The sequence below is a fragment of the Microcaecilia unicolor genome, chromosome 2 (genome assembly GCF_901765095.1).
Source record: "Microcaecilia unicolor chromosome 2, aMicUni1.1, whole genome shotgun sequence".
In the NCBI taxonomy this organism is placed as follows: Eukaryota; Metazoa; Chordata; class Amphibia; order Gymnophiona; family Siphonopidae; genus Microcaecilia; species Microcaecilia unicolor.
In genome coordinates this window covers 615,556,506-615,576,932 of record NC_044032.1, presented here as the reverse complement: position 1 = coordinate 615,576,932, position 20,427 = coordinate 615,556,506, and the positions used below count along the sequence as shown (strand labels likewise).

Genomic DNA, 20,427 nt, shown 5'->3' with positions numbered 1-20,427 from the left:
TTATGTACCACCAAGCCAGATCAGCCTCCTTCAACTGTCTGTAATGAAAAGAAAGGCTTATACAGTATGAAATGGATGCATAAAATAAATTCACAGTAACGAGTCTTTCCTTGCATTCTTATTTCTAGTTAAATCATGTCAAAACCAGATGCTGTTCCCCCTCCCCCCCCCCCCAATACCTCAACCATCTCATCGGTGGACTGAATTTTAGCTCCTTAAGGAAGGCTGAGGGTATGGTATATATGAGAGACATTGCAACATTAATTACAGTCAAACATTCACAAGGCAATAAATCAAGGAAGGGAATCATTCATTGTTGGGCATCCAAATGTGAGCAAGTGGTCCTGCAAACAGGAAGTTGCATCAGAGGCAGTGTTGCATAGTAGTAACTAAGTAAATGTAACTAGTTACTGTACTTAGTATGGTTTAATGGATAGCAAGCACACTGACCTCTGATGCTAGAGTGGAGTTCAAGTCCTGCTGTAGCTTTGGGTGAAATGAGACTTAAAAAAGATGTCAGGAAGTAATTTTTCACGAAGAAGGTGGTGGATGCTTGGAATGCCCTCCCGCGGGAGGTGGTGGAGATGAAAACGGTAACGGAATTCAAACATGCGTGGGATATGCATAAAGGAATCCTGCGCAGTAGGAATGGATCCTCAGAAGCTTAGCCAAAATTGGGTGGCGGAGCAGGTGGGGGAAGAGAGGTTGGTGGTTGGGAGGCGAGGATAGTGGAGGGCAGACTTATACGGTCTGTACCAGAGCTGGTGATGGGAGGCGGGACTGGTGGTTGGGAGGTGGGAAATACTGCTGGGCAGACTTGTATGGTCTGTGCCCTGAAAAAGGCAGGTACAAATCAAGGTAAGGTATACACATATGAGTTTATCTTGTTGGGCAGACTGGATGGACCATGCAGGTCTTTTTCTGCCGTCATCTACTATGTTACTATGACAGATAATTGTGACCTGGATTGGCCACTGTTGGAAGCAGAATATTGGGCTAGATGGACCATTGGTCTGACCCAGTGTGGCTATTCTTATGTTAAGTAAAGGCTTTGTTACTTTTACTTGTAAAGAAGTACAGGATAACAGTTGTTACTTTGACTGAAGTAATCATTTTGCCAATTTTTACTACTTTTATTCAGTTACATCTGATGCTTGCAGTTTATAGTAAAAAGTAAATGTAGAAGAGAGATGTAAATGATGATTCTACAGTAAACCAAATGAAACAACAAAACCGGGAACAGGATTTTGCTATTGCAAACCTCGCCTTACAAATAGTGGATCATCTTATCTTCAATTTTGCTGTTCAGGGAACACAGCCTATGAGAACATTGGAGTCGCCTGTGTTTGTTGAACTGGTTACTGGTCTCCAGCCAAACAGAACAGTGATGAGTTGGGTCACTTTAAGACAGAGATGAAGCTGAAGCTTTTAGCAATTCTAGGTGAACACAACAGATGGGAAATTTTACATTGGGGTGACTCGTCTTTAGAGAGGAAATCTGCTTGTCTAGCCTTAAGACTGAAGGATTCTCACACATCTGACGTTCTTGCATTAGTTCTCCAAGATATTCAAAGAGTTTGCCATCACATGAAAAAGTGTTAGAACAACAACATACATTAACATATCAGAGTGAAACAGATGCCCTCCTAGAAATAAATTGGGCACCGATATGTGGAGAGTAATTTTATAATCACAAAGCAATAATGGAAAATCAAATATGTATCAATTTTTCAAAACAATAACTAAAAGAAATGCCAATTTTTTTTACAAGATATAAATATTCCACAAAATACAAATAGTGCTCCTCACTTATAAAGGACCAGGCTAAAATTAATACGGTATATATATTACTGGGGATAAATATTTAAACTAGAAGAACAGATCCCAAAACTATATCACAAAAAAATGTTCTTCCTTTAAAATATTTAATTTCTTTTATTACAATACATATATCACATAAAACCACTTATACTGTGTAAGTTCCGGAACTTGCCCAGTCACACCCTTCACTTCACCACCCATTCACATAAACCTTGTGTGGGCACATTTCTATATATCCACAATCTGTGTACATGCTCCCCAATTGTTGTTTCCTCAATTTCAAATCTTCCACTTGTGTCTTAGATATTGTCCTTAAAGGTTCAAATTATAGTCCTTATAAATCATAAAAATCTTCTAAATCACATCAAGCAGGGGCACAGTGTTCACAACAAAGTCTCTCCAGCACTCTTCTTGGAGTAGTGTTAGTTCAGCAGAGTGAATCAGTGCAGTGTGTCAAGGGCTTCCTGGAATTTACATACTGTTTCCAGACTTTACACACCTTCTCTCTGAACAATACATTAAAATCTTTTGCTCAGTGTGTAGTGGTGGCCAAAAAAGCAAATAGAATGCTAGGAATTATTAGAAAAGGAATACAAAATAAGACAAAGAATATTATAATGCCTCTGTATCACTCCATTGTGTGACCACACCTTTATTATATGCAATTCTGGTCACTGTATCTCAAAAAAGATACAGCAGAATTTTGAAGAGGTTCAAAGAAGGGCGACCAAAATGATAAAGGGGATGAAATTCCTCTCACAGGAGGAAAGGGGACTCTTCAGCTTGAAAAAGAGACGGCTTAAGGGGGGGATATAACAGTGGTCTACAAGAATGTAGAATGGGTAAACGTAAATCGATTTTTTTTTACTCGTTCAAAAAGTACAAAGACTAGAGGACACTCAAGGAAGTTACATGGTACTACTTTTAAAATGAACAGGAGGAATTTCTTCACTCAACAACAAGTTAAGCTCTGAAACTCGTTGCTGGAGGATGTGGTACCAACAGTTAGTGTACCTGAGTTTAAAAAGGTTTGAACAAGTTTCTGAAGGAAAGTCCATAGTCTGCTATTGAGACAGACATGGGGAAAACCATTGCCTGTCCTGGGATTAGCGGCATGAATCTTGCTACTATTTGGGATTCTGTCAGGTACTTATGACCTGAAATAGCAAGTGCTGGAAGCAGGAAACTGAACTAGATGGATCATTAGTCTGACCCAGTATGGCTATTCTTATGACATCAAAGCCAACTTTGTGAAAGCCTTCTTTGTAACTGGACAGCATGACAATGATAATGAAGACGAAGATTCAAGTGATGAATTAGACAGCACTACTTCTAATGCAGAAGATAAATGACAATAATTGATATTGAAGTTTTCTTCGCTTTACGGAAGTCAAGTGTTTCATAGATTCCCTCTATCAGGATCCAGTCAGGAGACATCAGTAATATTGCAACCTGGCCTGATTTAAAGGAACTTTTTATCAAACTGAACAATCCACTTCCTGCTAGTGTAGTTGTTGAATACATTTTTTTTAGCTATGCAGGGATATATGTATCTTTGTTTTGGGACCACTTTAGGGCAAAAGTATACTCCAAACAGAGAAGACAAGCCACAAGCTCTAACCAGAGTAATTATTATCTACTTTGCTAATTACTACAAGTGGTGCTGAATACACATATTAATTTAAATACTGGAACTTAAATTAACATGGTCATCACCACTACTGCTCAGCACTAAGTCCATTATATATTATTTATATACTGTAACATGGACCGGTAAATCTAAGCCCACTTTATAGACTTAAGGACTCTTATCGGCAGCTTAACATTCTTGAAAACAGACGTCTTACAAAACCCTCAGCATCAAAATCAGACCTAGAAACTACTCGAGCAAATCTCTGTAGGAAAGAATTCCCATGGTTTGAATGACCTTGCCACAAGAAGTTTCTAAGCTAAGGCTGAGTGGAGGGTAATAAAGGTCACCGAAAGTGGCCGAGTAGGGAGTGGAGACACAACTCTGGGTTCTAAGCACTGTGGTGTCTTGCAACCCCCCAAAACCAATGCTTCTCATAGTACAACCATATGCTCCATGAGCATCTACAATTTGATTAAGAGCTATGATGAATTAGAAAAAGAAGGCTGAGACAAATTTGGAAGCAGCTCCTCAGAAAACCTGGAAACATTATTTAACGTAATAAGATACCCAATGGAGCCCTACAAGTGACTTTTAAATTGTTTAGATATTACATTTGTGTAATCCATTAATATAATCCAAGGGCTTAATTTGAGAAAGAAATACCCCACCAGATAGTTTAATTAGGAAAGCAGGAAAAAGATACAAATCTTGGATTGAATGGATTACAGAGAACACGGCTTAATGTACACTTCTGCACTATAAAATGATTTATTAATTCTTGAAGTCAGTTTAATAAAAAGGGTAATCTTTAGCTAACTCATCAACATTATCTCCCCCCTCCAAATTTATGGACCTAAATTGTTGCTACACTTTTAAATCAAAAGCATTTATTTGGAGAACACTATTTACCATATAAACTACTATGCAAGATCATAACTGCACTACTTTCAATCGCATTACATTAAAAAAAAAAAAAAAAAAAGAGTGCTTCCCCTCCCCCCAAAGACAACCTTACAATACCTTGTGGTATAGTAGTGTAATCAGGTTTAGGAATGATCCCCAGTCACTCTTGCCTATGTCATCTCTACTCTAAAAATGGCTGCCGTGACCTCTTGCTGCAGTCTTATGAGATTGCCACTAGAGGTTACGGCAGCCATTTTGAGAGCAGAGTCTGCATGGGCAGGAGCGACTAGGGATCACTCCTGTCCTGACTACACCCCTAGAATCCCAGGAATGTAAGATAGGCTGAAGGGGGGCTCCTACAGGTGGGGAAGGCAACAACTGTTTGAAGAGGAGGAGGAGGGATGGAGATAAACATGACAAAGCACAAATTTTCAGGTTCCAGCAAAAACGCATGGTCAGTTTCAGCCAAAACTGAAACCATCGTGCAAAAGTAAAGGGGGAAAAAATACACCCTTTCAATAATAACAACAAAAGCATAAAAACAGGCAAACACCTAAAGCATTAAGAGTCTTCTTCTATAAAGGTTATACTTCTAAATTTATGCTTCTAAAATGTACACAGGAACATAGATTACGCTCGTAATTTAGGAGCATAAATTGTGCTTATAAATTTAGGAGTGTAAATTTTAGGAACGTAAATGTAGGAGCGTCCTAAATACTTTAATTGTAATCTAATTATAGGACAGAAAGGCATCGTATGTTCGTGAGAAAGCTATGAGACCTCTTACAGCACTAAGCTATTCCAGATCAAAGCTTTATAACTTTTCAATCAATCACGTACCAAAGCATCCGTTCTTTTTTTCTATCTCTAGAAGAAAACATCTAAATAACAAAAATGTTTGAACGAAACCACAATAAGAAATATCAAAATGTTATTCAGCAAAAGAAAATGACTACTTATCTTTAATCGTACAAAATGTACTCCATGCTAGCAAACTGGCAGAAAAACACCAGACGCCCACACAGAAAAAAAATGGTGTCTCGGTCCAAGACCTGCATCCGAGGTTATCAGAGGTAGTCACTAATACAAATAAAGTTAATGGTGAAGAAACGCTGTCTTCACAACTGATACCATCATCATAGCCTTTTGGCCCAAACCAAAACCAGGCAGAAAAAGGATGGCTGGCCTCTATCCTGCAAGGTAGGAAGCCAAATTTATGCTTTGCTAGAGAGAGGATTGCAAGGGACAAAAGGAGAAAACTACAAAAGACCTAAAATAAAATGAGTTTTGCAGCTGTGTTTACTGCAAGGTAGGGCAAGATAAAGGGGTATGTTTACTAAGGTGCGTTCACGTTTTTAACTGTCTTTAAAGTTAAGGCGCATTAAACGCTAACGCGCCAATACATTCCTATAGGCGCATTAGCGTTTGATGCACGTCAACCATTAACGAGCCTATAGTGCGCCTTTTTAAACACAGGTCAAAGTTTGTACATTGTTTATAACAGTGTACTCATTTGGTGGCTGGCAAGAGACCAGACCCTCTTTAAATTGGTGACCATCGCCTGGAAAAGCCTTTGAGGAAGACAGGTACCTTTATATTTTGACCTTTGACTACATGCATAAATCTCTGTTTGCCTCTGAACTGTATGCTGAAAGGCCAGGCTTCATCCCCTCTATCATTTTTGTCTCCCTTCTCTGAACCTTTTCTATCACCACTCTCTTTGACTACTACTACTACTGCCTTATTACGTTTTTACTTCTAACCTGCCAGTGCTTGTGCTCATTCCTATTTTCTTCACTTGTGACTGTTTTCCATTTTCAATAAGATGTTGTGTTGGCTTTCACTGCCTTTTAAATTTTTACTTTTATAGAATAAAACAAAATAAAACATGGAAAAGAAAATAAGATGATACCTTTTTTATTGGACATAACTTAATACATTTCTTGATTAGCTTTCGAAGGTTGCCCTTCTTCCTCATTCTTCCTACTTAAGATGGAAGATACCGCATACAGCCGCATGAAAAAGCAAATGAACAAATGAGGAAGAAGGGCAACCTTCGAAAGCTAATCAAGAGATGTATTAAGTTATGTCCAATAAAAAAGGTATCATCTTATTTTCTTTTCCATGTTTTATTTTGTTTGATTTCTATAGATTCTACATGGAATGTTGCTATTCCACTAGCAACATTCCATGTAGAAGTCGGCCCTTGTAGATCACCAATTTGGCCGCGCAGGCTTCTGCTTCTGTGAGTCTGACGTCCTGCACGTACGTGCAGGACGTCAGACTCACAGAAACAGAAGCCTGCGCATCCTTCTACATGGAATGTTGCTAGTGGAATAGCAACATTCCATGTAGAATCTCCAATAGTAGCAACATTCCATGTAGAATCTCCAATGGTATCTATTTTACTGTCATAGTAATGCTTGAATGTTTTCACTTATATGCACTGTCAGCTAGCACATTTGCTTATTTCCCATCTGAGGAAGAAGGGCAACCTTCGAAAGCTAATCAAGAAATGTATTAAGTTATGTCCAATAAAAAAGGTATCATCTTATTTTCTTTTCCATGTTTTATTTTGTTTGATTTCTATTGATAACCTTAAGAGTGGACTAACACGGCTACCACACTCCTCTACTTTTATAGAAGAATTCACAATTTTATGTCAAGCACCGACTTAACAATGAATTTGGGAATACAGGAAATGCAAAACCTAAAAGGAAAACAGTACAAAGAAATAAATCTAACTGCCATGTTCCATCGAGTCCAAAATATTAAATGAGGACAAGAAAAGCCCTGAAGCGAGGCTACTCGAAAAATAAAAAAAATTAAAAAAAATTAAAAAAAATTAAAAAAAAGAAAAAGAAAGAAAAGCAATCGGTATCACATTCTCAGAGATTTATCATCCATGCTATACAATCTCCCCAGCCCCAACCACATAATCCAACCATCTCCTATCCAAAAAAAATTCTTAATTGGGAGGGTTTAAAAAAAAGTAAACAAATTGAACACCTTGATATCGAAAGACTAAGTGAGGGAGACTAAGACACTGCCACTTCCCCTTAAGGACACTCCCTCACAGTGTCAGAACCACCTTAAAACTCACAGTTCTGACCAAGGGAGAAGTGACACAGGAGGGATGGAACTAGGAGAGCATGGTGCAGGAAGTATGAAAGCTCAGGGAACAGTTAGGATAAGGGGGGCCCAGAAGGAAGTAGCAATGCCCGACTGCATATGCCTCCACCGCGAGAGTCAGGAAGGCCAAGTTCAACTTGGAACCTTGCAAACCTGTATCCTTGACCTGGCTGGACACAGGCCAGCTTATATTACCTGCTAAAGATTGTACCTGTAACTCTGGGGAGCCAGAACAGAGCCCAGCAGTGTACGCTGCCTTGCAGAGAGACAGTAGTGCACGCCATGGCCCTGCAGGAGCAGGCCACGAGAGGACATTCTTATATATAAGGACTAGTTTTGTGTTTACTTTCTCCCCCACCAACCTGTGAATTAACAGGACACTCACCCGACACATTAAATAAATATTATTTTTGTTCACCCAAACTCACTGTGAAGCTCCTTTTATCCAGGTTCTGGGCCCACCTTGTTCCAGTGGCGTAGCCACAGGTGGGCCTGGGTGGGCCAGGGCCCACCCACTTAGGGTTCAGGCCCACCCAACAGTAGCACATGTTTAGCGGTAGCTGGTGGGGATCCCAAGGTACGCCAGCTGAAGACTTCCCCCTGATGGTAATGAAAACGCTACTCTCCATGATACCGACATCTGCACATGCTCAGTTTTCAGCGCGCCTGCTGCAGACTGCCAAGGAGGAAAGAAGCGTTTTCGCGCCAGCTGAGTTTTTTTTGTTGTTGGTGGGGGAGGGGGAGAATACTTGGTGCCCACCCACTTCTTGCCTAGGCCCACCCAAAATCTGTTGTCTGGCAGCCCCTGCCTTGTTCATCTTAAATCAGAAACATTTACAAGGAAAATGAACCATAAAAACACCACCTAAGGACAAGGTCTCAGTACACATCTCTAAAAACTTTTCTTTTAGCCTGCATCTCAAGACACAGGTCAGGAAATATCTGAACCCCTTCCACCCACAAATAAAGCTGCCGAACAGTTCCTAAAATGCAGTCTCAATATAGATTCTCTATCCTAGGGAAAAATAAAAGAAATCAATAACTTGGCTCTTTCTCAGAGGAATTTACAATGGCAGAGACACCTGAACTATCAGTAGTGAGGTCTCTAGTGTCTACTCCTCCATGGCCACTAGGGTCAGCTCTGTTCATATCAGGTGGAGGAAGAGAATATATTTTCCCAATTGAGGGGGGAGGGAGGAGACCTATCTTCAGAAGTCTTCAATACCTTCCTCATCTATTCCCAAAAACGCTCCAGAGGATGAGGAAGAGCAGATCTAGGGAAATTCAAAATTCTTAACACTACTTTCCACATTTTCCAGCTGCTGCTGAACAGCCATCTTGTCTTCACTCAATCCTACTTGAACTGTCTTAAGTTGAGATGTTTGCTTCCCCTTTTCAAATTTATGACCTAGAATTGCTAAATCAGATCTATAGTACATAAGTACATAAGTAATGCCATACTGGGAAAAGACCAAGGGTCCATCGAGCCCAGCATCCTGTCCACGACAGCGGCCAATCCAGGCCAAGGGCACCTGGCAAGCTTCCCAAACGTACAAACATTCTATACATGCTATTCCTGGAATTTTGGAGTTTTCCAAGTCCGTTTAGTAGCGGTTTATGGACTTGTCCTTTAGGAAACCGTCCAACCCCTTTTTAAACTCTGCTAAGCTAACCGCCTTCACCACTTTCTCCGGCAACGAATTCCAGAGTTTAATTACACGCTGGGTGAAGAAAAAGTTTCTCCGATTTGTTTTAAATTTACTACACTGTAGTTTCATCGCATGCCCCCTAGTCCTAGTATTTTTGGAAAGCGTGAACAGACGCTTCACATCCACCTGTTCCACTCCACTCATTATTTTATATACCTCTATCATGTCTCCCCTCAGCCGTCTCTTCTCCAAGCTGTATAGCCCTAGCCTCCTTAGTCTTTCTTCATAGGGAAGTCGTCCCATCCCCGCTATCATTTTAGTCACCCTTCGCTGCACCTTTTCCAATTCTACTATATCTTTCTTGAGATGCGGAGACCAGAATTGAACACAATACTCAAGGGGCGGTCGCACCATGGAGCGATACAACGGTATTATAACATCCTCACACCTGTTTTCCATACCTTTCCTGATAATACTCAACATTCTATTCGCTTTCTTAGCCGCAGCAGCACACTGAGCAGAAAAAAAGGAAGACTGCGCAAACAATTCTAGATAATGTCCACAGAAATAGAGTCTTACCAGAAAGAGCGATCAGAGATGGGATGCTGGGTGTCATGGACCATTGGTTGCAGGGGCGTAGTGCCAGACACCCAATTTTGGGTGGGTCTGGGCCTAAGATGGGTGGGCCCTGTCCCACAAGTGATTTGGTCTTTCTCTCTCGCCTGCACGCCATATGGTCTCTCAAGCATCCTCCCTTCCCTGCATACCTTTTAAATAGATTTTCACTGGCAGCACAAAGCAACTAATATACACTGCTCATGTTGGCCCACAGCCTTCCCTGATGCAACTTCCTGTTTCCACATAGGTGGGAATACATCAGAAAGAAGGCTGTGGGGCCGGTACGAGCAGTATGTATCAGTTGCTTCTCGCTGCAGGCAAAGATCTGCTGTTTACAAGGTACGCAGGAGAGACCGCTGTTGGGAGTTTTCAACTGGTGGGGCTTGAGGATCCCTGCCAGCCACATCATAGGCTATGATGGCTATGTTGGAATGATACACTGAAAAACAGTGTCCCATCACAGAGAACATTTTGTTTCCATGTAAAGAGTATTATCGTACAGAATCAAATAAAAGCTTTTTTTAAGGGAAAAAAAATCAAAAAGTAGTTGAAATTGTCATTTATAATATGAAAGGCAAGACTCTTTGTTGTGTCTCAAGAAACACAAAGCAATAAAAACTTACCACATTTCCTGTTCTGTTATCCTTGCTGCTCTTTCCACCTGGAATACTGAATTGGCTTCCAATAGGCTTATTAGCAGGAAGAGGTGGAGGGACTTGTAGATCTTCCGATACAGCTGAAATAGAATCCATATGACGTTAGCTTCATCTCACTTGTGTTCACAGGCTTTAAAAATTAACTGGAGGGGGGGGGGAGGGAATTTGTCTGCCCCTATCGGTCTGACTGTTCATGTGTCCTTTACATTGTAAGCTCTTTGAGCAGGGATTGTCCTTCTATGTTAAATTGTACAGCGCTGCGTAACCCTAGTAGCGCTTTAGAAATGTTAAGTAATAGTAGTAGGGAACTACTCTAGCATACAGGGTCAGATTCTGTTCATGGCGTCTAAAATCTAGACGCGTCTAATTAAAGCGCCTAGCGCTATATTCTATAGAACACGCCTAAAATTAGGCACAGTGTACAGAATAGCACATAGGACCGGGGAAACACACCTACATTTAGGCACGGCCATTTACACCACTAAAAACCTGGTGTAACTACCCACACCTAAATGTGTCTTCCCCCCAAATTCTAATACAATGTGTGTAAATTTGAGTAATGCCCCTGACACACCCACACTTCTCCCATGCCTGTGCCTAAAAAGAAGCATGTGTAAATTCCAATTATTGCCAATTAGTGATAAATGGTTGTTATTGGCCAATTATCACCCATTAGCTCGTTAAGTAGGGTGCATAAATTGGCAGCACGCACAATTTTGCATGTTTTACTCGCCACACCTTATATAGAACACGGGGGACAGTGCCTCAAATGTCACAGAGCTGAAAAAGTTCTATATGGAAAAAATAGGCCAAAACTCTTCAAGGATGCTAGAAACGGATCAACACATAACAGGAAATGTTTAGCTGAAGTTATTGCTGCTCAAGGTAGTGCCACCAGTTAGTGAATGAAAAACTTGCAAACATAAATCATTGTGTATCCTTACATTAAAAAGTATTTTGCTTTGGTATTCACTGAATTATAAGCAAACTGAATAAACTAATTATTGAATAAATAATCAAAATATATTCTTTATGTCTGATCTAGTCAATGGGGGTTATTTTTCTCTCTTATCACAGTTTAGATTTGGCTCTAATCATGTTTTGAATACAAATTGTGTTAAATACGGAACTTTATAGGGGGTTCACAAACTTTATTCAGGACTAGAAGCTGAGTGTAACTGGGGTGTTTTGACTGTTACCGAACTAGCAACCGAAATTCGCAGTTTGGTTTCAGCTGAAACCAAACCTCCCCCCCCCCCCCTTGCGATCATGCACTTTTGTAGATGCATGTATTGGATGTGTGCAGGTCCATTTTTCAGTGAACCTGCAAAAAAAGGTCTTTTTTGGGGGGCCAAAAATGGACATGCGGCAAAATGAAAATTGGCGTGCCACCATTTTGGGCCTGAGACCTTACTGGCACTCACTGACTTAGCGGTAAGGTCTCACGTGTTAACCGGCCGGTAATCTTCAGCGCGCATACAATGCTGATTACCACCCGGTTAGTGCCGCACACCGGAAATTTTACAGGGCGCATAGTGGGCACGCTTAAAAAAAATGAAATTACCACCCGGGCCACACAGGGCGGTAGTTTCGAATTGGCATGTGTAGGCACCTATGTGGCTTAGTAAAAGGGCCCCTATGCTCTTATGAAACTGGGATTTGACAGAGTGATTTAGGGGGCAACTGTGCTGGCCTCTCCGGTGTTTAAAAGCACCTAAAAGTAAACAAATTTGAGAGCTATAATACTTCTTGCGACAACAATAATTTATCAATTGTATACCTTCATGAATCAAAGGCATAAACAATTCAAGATTATCACCCAAACGTATAAGAGCAAGATTTCAGGGAATGCACTGAAGGGTGATCATATGAATGTATAACCTCAGACTACAAAATCAGGAATGACCATCACACATGAAAAAAAAATTTCCACATTACTTTTGTGGGTAACTGAAGCAGCTCCTACTGTACAGATCTGATGACTGCAAATGATCTAATTGTTGATGATTGAAAGACTGAAGTGCAGGACCTGTCCACAACAAGGGGGGGGGGGGGGGGGGGGGGGGGGGGGGGTTGATCATTCAAACTACATGGGAGCGGTTTTGGTCCACATTAATACCTACAGCCCACAGTAGAATTTTGAACATATTATAATTCTACCTGTTGTGAGATGGCCATGCAGTGTTTAGAGAGTTTCAAAAGGGAGGGGTGGAAGGGGGAGAATTGAAAATGATGGCGGAGTGAGGACACTGTCCAGCTACACCACAATTTGATAATGCTTGTGCATTGTAGCACTACATATTAAGCATAATTGCGTCATAGATATCATGCCATGGTTTGTTGTTGTTGCAGTTGTTTGCTCTGTCTAATAAAAATGAATTAAACATAACTCGGGTGGGCAAACCTTTTGACCTGAGGTGATCTCAAGGTGGGGAGGCCAACAAGGGGAATTCTTAGCAGCTGAGGGAGGAGGAATTGGGGTGTATGCTCCCCCTCGAAGTCCAGCGGCCTAACAATATTACTCCTGGCCTGTCACAGGTATTTCTTCTTAGGCAAACTGTGGAACATGAAATCAATACACAGAATACACTGCGACAATTATAGATAAAATAACTTACTTTAGCATTTGAATTATGTAAGCTTACATAAATAAGGATGCAATTTAAACACAGGTAGTGCAAGAAACATTTGCTTTCATTCATCAGTCTTTTCTTTGTACTCGGTGAAGCCCAATTTTGCATACACTGTCTAGGTGAGAAATGAGATGTCTAAATTGGTATGTTCCAGTGGCGTGGCTACGTGGGGCCAGGGGGGCCTGGCTCCCCTTAGATTTGGCCCTGGACCCCCCTGCCGATGGCGTGCCTGACCTCCCCTCCCGCCGCTGCCTGCCTTTGCTGGCGGGGGAACCCAACCTCCGCCAGCCGAGGTCCTCTTCTCGCAAAAGGCTTCCTTCTGTTTCTGATGTCCTGCACGTTGTACGGCGAGGGTTGACGGCGGGGGGGGGGGGGGGGGGGGGGTTGAGAGGGTCGGCGGCAGGGGGGGTGGGTGTCGGCAATGGCGGGGGGGAGCGGCGCCGCCGGGGGGGGGGGGGCTAAAATGTGCCCCCTCACCTCCGGCTTTGGACCCCCCTCCCGCCGAAGTCTGGCTACGCCCTTGGTATATTCACACTTTTCTATATATTTTGTAAAAGGCTCTGATGAAGAAAGAGTCTTTTGTAAAATACATATAAAGGCCATGTTAATGTTATGTGGGAATATACGTGCTGACACGTCCAGTGGGAACAGCCACTTCAGTAAGAAACACGTTATATAAGAAGGGTGTCATTCCTTGGGGTTTTGCTTGTGTAAGTGCTGATTTTGCAAGCTATCCCCCAGATTCTATATTGTGCGACCGAAACTGCATGCACAAATCCGGTCGTATTCTGGATTTGTGAATGCAATTTAATTTAACTGATAATTGCCACTTAAGCAATTGATACTAATTGGTATTAATTAGAATTTATGCGCACAACTTATTCTGTAAAGTAGTGCATGTAAATTCTAATACGTGCTGCCAAAAAGGGGCTGTGGCCTTGGCCGGACCGTGGGCGTTCCAAAAATCTATACGCACGGTTACAGAATACACCTGCTCCGCACCTTAGGCGCCAGTATTTACATCAAGTAAAAACTTGGCGTAAATGAACATCCCTAGATGGCTGCTAGGTGTACTCTATAAACTGGCTGGGCATATTCTATAAACCAGAACACGCCTATGCGGAAATATTTTTGGGGCCAACTTTTCAGGTGCCATATATAGATCTAACCCTATATGTGTATATGTCAGAACTTAAAAGTGTAAGAATCAGATATTACAAAACTGGAAGTCCACAGTCAATTAAGGAGCTAAGGGAAATACCCTCTTTTTAGGGAATTTTTAAAGGCTATTTCTCAATCACTGGTTCAAAAGAGCAGTTAACGACACACCTCTCTTGCAGGGGGTAAAAGTGCTGATGTCCATACTTTTTACATGATTCATTTATTGGATGCATGCCCCCCTTCCAAACTGTAGCTTTTACACAGGTCAATAATGGCTTTCTAAAAGGGCCTCCTTAATTTGTGAAAAATGGAATGAATATGTTTGATCGCAAATAAAATACAGCACAAACAATCCAGACCCCAACATATATTTGTAGCTCTCTTCTGGTCCTAACTACACCACCTTCCTTGCACCACTGAAAATAACATACATCAGCAGATTTATAATAAGCTTCTATTTACAAAATTGTGATGGTCTTCCCAACTTCTGCCAGAAATCCAGTTACAACAGGTGAGGAGTAGTATAATGGAACCAGAGACCCACAAAAAAAAAAATTAACAAAGAAAATCCTTCTTTCTAGATGGTTTAGCTTAGTTGGTGGCATTTAATAGGAAGGGGGAGGAGGATCACTGGCAAGTTGGTTTCTCTAGTCAAACAAGCAACGAGAAGGTTATAGCCAGGGTTGCCAGGTGGAAAAATTTTTTCCCACCCAAACCAGCCTAAATCCAGCCCAAAACCCGCCTAAACTCAAACCCCGCCCCTGATACCCCCACCCCCACCCCCACGTCATCACCCCGCCCCCGCCATCATCAACCCCGCCCCCGCCGTCATTGGCCCCGCCCAGAACGTCACTAACCCCGCCCAAAATGTCACTAACCCCGCCCCCCACGGCCAAAAAAAACGCCTAAAAAACCGCCCAAAGACAAAAAAGAAGCCCAAAAAACCGCAACCCGCCGCGGGCAAAAATTTCCCGTGGCGGGTCGCAGAAAACCGCCCAATTGGGCGGTAAAACCGCCCACCTGGCAACACTGGTTATAGCAGATGTGGGGCTGTGAATACTTACACCGGCTCAGCTTGTTGGGGATTCTAATGACGGTGGGTTTCCGGATCAGAGCTGGAGCAACAGCTACCTCTTGAGGTGGATCTGGATTGAGGAGAAGCTGAAAAGGATCTGAAAAGGAGACATAAAAGAAATGAAAAAAAAAACCAAAACCTCAAACCTACGCCGCTCTTGGATTTTTGCTAGAAGAACTTTATTTATTTATTTGTTGCATTTGTATCCCACATTTTCCCACCTATTTGCAGGCTCAATGTGGCTTACAATACATCATGAATAGTGGAAATATGTTAGAAAATAAACATTTGGTGTAACAGAAGAATCTTGGGTAACATGATAATGAAAAAGCATGATAGTAACATAACAAGCAGCTATAACAAGCAGATAGTATAAAACAATTCTGAATATATATGGAGGAGTATGTTCACATTTGTTGATCTGTGTGGTATGCCTTATTAAAGAGATGGGTCTTCAGTAGTTTGCGGAAGTTGGTTAGTTCGTAAATCGTTTTTAAGTTGCGCAGCAATGCGTTCCATAACTGCGTGCTCAAGTAGGTAAACCCTTCCTTCACAATGAAAACTATTCTGTTCTATTCCACAGATTTATAACCTGCCAAGTCCTCTAGGATTCAAAGCAGCCACCATAAAGAGAACCAACACAGTTTATGCTGCATTACACAGTCTAAACATACCATATATACTTGACTATAAGTTGAGAAATTTTGCCCCAAAAAGGAAACATTAAAAAAAAAAAATTAGGGTTGTCTTTTCTATGAGGTCTTCACCAGGGCTTGACCTCTTTCTCTCTCACTCCCCTCCCTCCTGTAGCCTGCAGGTTCAGCCTGTCTATCCCCACTGCCCTCCCTGTGTACCTGCAAAAGTATCTTCCATAGAGCTGCTGCAGTGCAGTGATCCTCCTAGGCTGCCTGTTTCCTGCCCTGGAGCATCGCTGCTGCGGCTCTATAGAAGATACTTTTGCAGGTACATAAGGAGGGTGCTGGTGTATACCATAGAGGACATGAAAAAGTGCAAACCATACATATTTCCAGTTTTTATTTTTGAGGCAGCCATGGGCATAATTCTGAGAAATCATATTAAGGGTTAATTTTGGTTAAAGGTGCTCAAATACTATTTCTGCAAATTCTCAGTTTTGCAAGTACAGTGGAGGAATGCAGGCTGGAATTAATTACTAGAACTCTGTTGAGCAAAAGGTTAGAAAGGTCAGAGACAGGAATTTCTTTCACCCTTGTGAATAATGAATGCTAGCTCAACATTTGTATACTGTTAGGCATACTGTAGTTTAAAGCTGAAATACTATTTCAGAAGTGCTTGATATGTAGATTTTGTTATAAGAAGATAGCTTAGATATAGAGACCATTATAAGTATGTAGAATATGTCTTATAAGGATGCTTACTTTAGAATATGCTGTATTCTGTGTAAACTAATAATTCTGTGTGGAATATTTGTTCAACTCTCTGTCTGACGTTCTGAGCAAGGACTGCAGTGAAGAGGCCAACATGTGTTTTAAGTTATCTGCAGTTCTGGCTGGTTCAATGTATAAGCTGATAGGTGAAAGAGGTCAGGACTAGTCAGCTCTCTTCTCCTTGATTAATTATAGGTAGAATGTAGAAATGGTCTTGAAAGTAATAACCTGATATGTATGCTATTAAGTAAGATTGGCCCTTGACCCCTTTAATGAATGCCAGAGTTTAGTTAGCAGTTAGTACTAGGAATATGAGAAATCAATCATAATAACATGTAAGAGACTGGAGCCCAAATGTCTGGTGTAAGGGGCCCCAGGTCACAGGTCAGTTTAGGATGTCTGGAACCTATGTAACTGATATTTGTATGGAGCTGATTGGTTGAGGCAAGGTAATCAATCTATTCCTTAACCAATTGGAGAGTAAGGGGGCTAGGCTAGGCAGAACTGTATTTAAGTGGGAGAAGAAGCAGGTTACGTCAGAAGGAGCTCAGAAGAGAGAGAAGGATAGAAGGAACAGACAGAAGAAGGAGAAGACAGCATAAGAAGAGAAGCAGCTGAGAGAGAGACAAAGAGAGCTGAGAAAGAGAAGAAGAGACTTAATGCTGATGTTCTACTTTGTTTGCTGGCAAATAAAGAAGATTACTCTCTCATTCTGGTGTGCTGTCTGACTCCTGAAGTATTATAAATTTATGCATCCATTCCTGCAACAATTCTTGGTGGCAGCGGTGGGATCCTGAATCCTGCATTAATCCCAGCACCCAACTGACTGGAGAACATTCGCCGGGTATGTATTCTGTATTCTGTATTGTAATTCTAGCTAGGAAATTGTAAACCAGCCCCTCAAAAATTGAGGGAAGGAGAGCCTGATCAACTCTCAGCGAAGGCCCTAGTACCTTCTAGTCTAGTGGAGACTAGAAGCGAAAACGCTTGAGCTTATCTGTATCTGAGAAATCTGAAATTGTTGGGTGGGATTTTTTTGTGCAGAATGTGTGATGCGTGAATGTTAAAAGAGTGGGGACCCCTTACTGCACTCTCAAAAAAAAAAAACTCCTTCCCTTTTGTGTGTTGTAACTGTAAGCATTATGGGAGGGAAATCGTCTAGACAAATTGCTACCCCCCTAGATTGTATGCTTAAGAACTTCAAAAAAGGATTTTTAATTAATGACTATGGACAGACTTTAAGCTCAAGTACTTTAAGAACCTTGTGTGAAGTTGAGTGGCCATCTATGGGAGTGGGGTGGCCCCCTAGTGGCAGCTTAGATATTGAAGTAATCCGGAAGGTCTACAGCATAATTGTAGGAGAACCAGAATATTCTGAACAACTCCCTTATATAGATTCCTGGGACAGCCTTGTGACTGACCCTCCCTCGTGGTTGAAAACTTATATGGGATCCCCAGTAAAATTCATGTTAGGCCAAGTTCAAAGAAAGATTAGAAAATCTAAACTAGAAGAGGGAAAGAGCCCCAGGAAGCCTACCACCCAATCGGTGGCTTCCGCCCCTACCCTGTCCGAGAAACCCATACTTTCTGATGACCCCTCAGACCTTGAGCCACCACCTTATGGCCCATTGTTGGGGTTCCGTGCCGCCCCTAGAGATCCACGCCGTCCAGCCCAAGCTTCTCCAGTACAGGCTTCTCCGGATAGTTCCTCCCCCACTGCGTGAACCCCACCACATCCTAGGTTGGACTTTTCAGCCAGTCTCTACCCTCCTCTGCCACATCCTTCCCTGTTAACCTCCGAAGACCTGCTTTGGGCTCCACTCCCTGATTCCTCAACTCCTGACAGCCCAGCCTTTCCCTCTAGTACCCCTACCCACTCATCAGGGGCCCGGCATCCCTTTCAATGGACTGACTCACCTGTGACCACCTCTCAGTCTATGAGTACCCCTCCCCATCCCTCAGGGTTTCAACCTACCTCCCCTGAATGGGTTAGACCTGCTGCAATCACTTTTGAGCATGATAGGAGGATAGCTCCTAGCTCTACCTCAGATTCCATTCCCACCTCCTCGAGAGTTCTGCCACTCCGTCAGGTAACTACCACTCGACCGGATCCTAATAATCAGGGTCAGGTTATACAGGCACAGGCCTATCAGTATGTACCCTTCACAACCACCGATCTCCTGAATTGGAAGACGCATTACCCCTCTTATACTGAAAAGCCTCAGGCAGTGGTGGACCTAGTGACTAGCATTATGGCCACCCATAACCCAACCTGGACTGATTGTCAACAACTTCTCCTGACCCTCTTCACAACTGAGGAGAGGCGGAAGATTTTGCAAAATGCTGAGGCCATCACGCGAGCGCGTGCCCCCGAGGGGACACAGAACCTAGAGGAATGGGTTAGAGCTCGGTTTCCCTCGCGCAGCTCCAGTTTGGGATCCAAATAATGGGCAGCACTATGAACTGTTGTCTGGCTATTGCCGGGACTTGCTGGAAGGTATGAGGAAAGGCATAAAGAGGCCCATTAATCTGGCAAAGGTCTCTGAAATTCTCCAAGGGGCAGCTGAATCCCCTGGGGCCTTTCTAGAGCGACTAATTGAAGCCTACAGAACATACACCCCCTTTGACCCTGAAGCCCTAGAAAACCAGAGAATGGTGAATAGTGCATTGGTGGCCCAGAGTATGCCAGATATCCGGAAGAAGTTGCAGCGTCAGGAGGGATTCGCAGGGATGAATACCACCCAGCTAATTGAGATCGCAACCAAGGTTTTCATTAATAGAGATCAGGAGGTGCGCCGAGAGGCTGACCGGAAGATGCAGAAGGCCGACCTCTTAGCGGCAGCCATTACTAATTCCACCCTTAATCGAGGTCGACCTCTAGCTAATGGGAAGCCAAAGTGGGACCCCGGACCGCCAGCCAGGCCCCGAGATTCCTTCAATCAATCCCGGCCAAGGGGGGAGAATCCCAGACCAAGATTGGAGAGGGATCAGTGTGCCTACTGTAAGGAAAGAGGGCACTGGAAAGATGAATGCCCCCAGAGGCGCCAGGGACTGAGAAGGGGACCAGGAGATCGAGGAAGCCGAGGCCGAGTTCGAGAGGGAAGATATGAGCCTCCTGAATCTGACATCATCGGGATAGCCGAGATGGCAGAATGGGACGAATAGGACAGACCGGGTTCCTACAAACTGGGCTCCCAGGAACCTATGGTCAAGTTAACTATAGGGAGCCGCTCAATTCCATTCATGATTGATACAGGAGCTGAACATTCTGTTGTGACGGAGCGATTAGCGCCTGTGTCTGGAAAAACTGTCCGAGTGGTGGGAGCCACGGGGGTGCAGAACCGGAGGCCCTTCCTGACAACCCGTAGATGCCAATTAGGCTCACACACAGTCACTCATGAATTCCTGTATATGCCAGACTGTCCAATCCCTTTGTTAGGTCGAGACCTGCTGTCCAAGCTTAGGGCCCAAATTTCCTTTGATTCTGATGGCCAGACTTCAGTCTCCTTTCGGCCCCCGATATCCAGCCCTAAGGGTATATTGAGTTTCTGCTGCCCTCTTGAAGAAGAATGGCGGCTGCATCAGTCGCATGGCCAAGTTGACCTACCCCTGGCAGATAGCTTTCAGGTCAGTGGGGTATGGGCAGAAGATAATCCCCCAGGGTTGGCCCGAAATATTCCTCCTGTACATGTAGATTTACTTCCAAATGCCCGGCCAATCCATCTTCGCCAATACCCAAT

General features: G+C 42.8%; 1 protein-coding gene across 6 annotated transcripts in view; it reads right to left on the bottom strand.

Moving 5' to 3' along the window:
- The window catches only part of SH3D19 (SH3 domain containing 19), a 250,244-nt gene that overhangs the window by 48,050 nt on the left and 181,767 nt on the right, over window positions 1-20,427 (bottom strand). For all 6 annotated transcript variants that reach the window (XM_030191649.1, XM_030191650.1, XM_030191655.1 and 3 more), the window contains 2 exons: window positions 15,271-15,378; window positions 10,380-10,492 (listed from right to left, as the gene is read on the bottom strand). In XM_030191649.1, coding sequence (XP_030047509.1) covers window positions 10,380-10,492; window positions 15,271-15,378 — 221 coding nt within the window. The remainder of the gene's footprint in view (window positions 1-10,379; window positions 10,493-15,270; window positions 15,379-20,427) is intronic.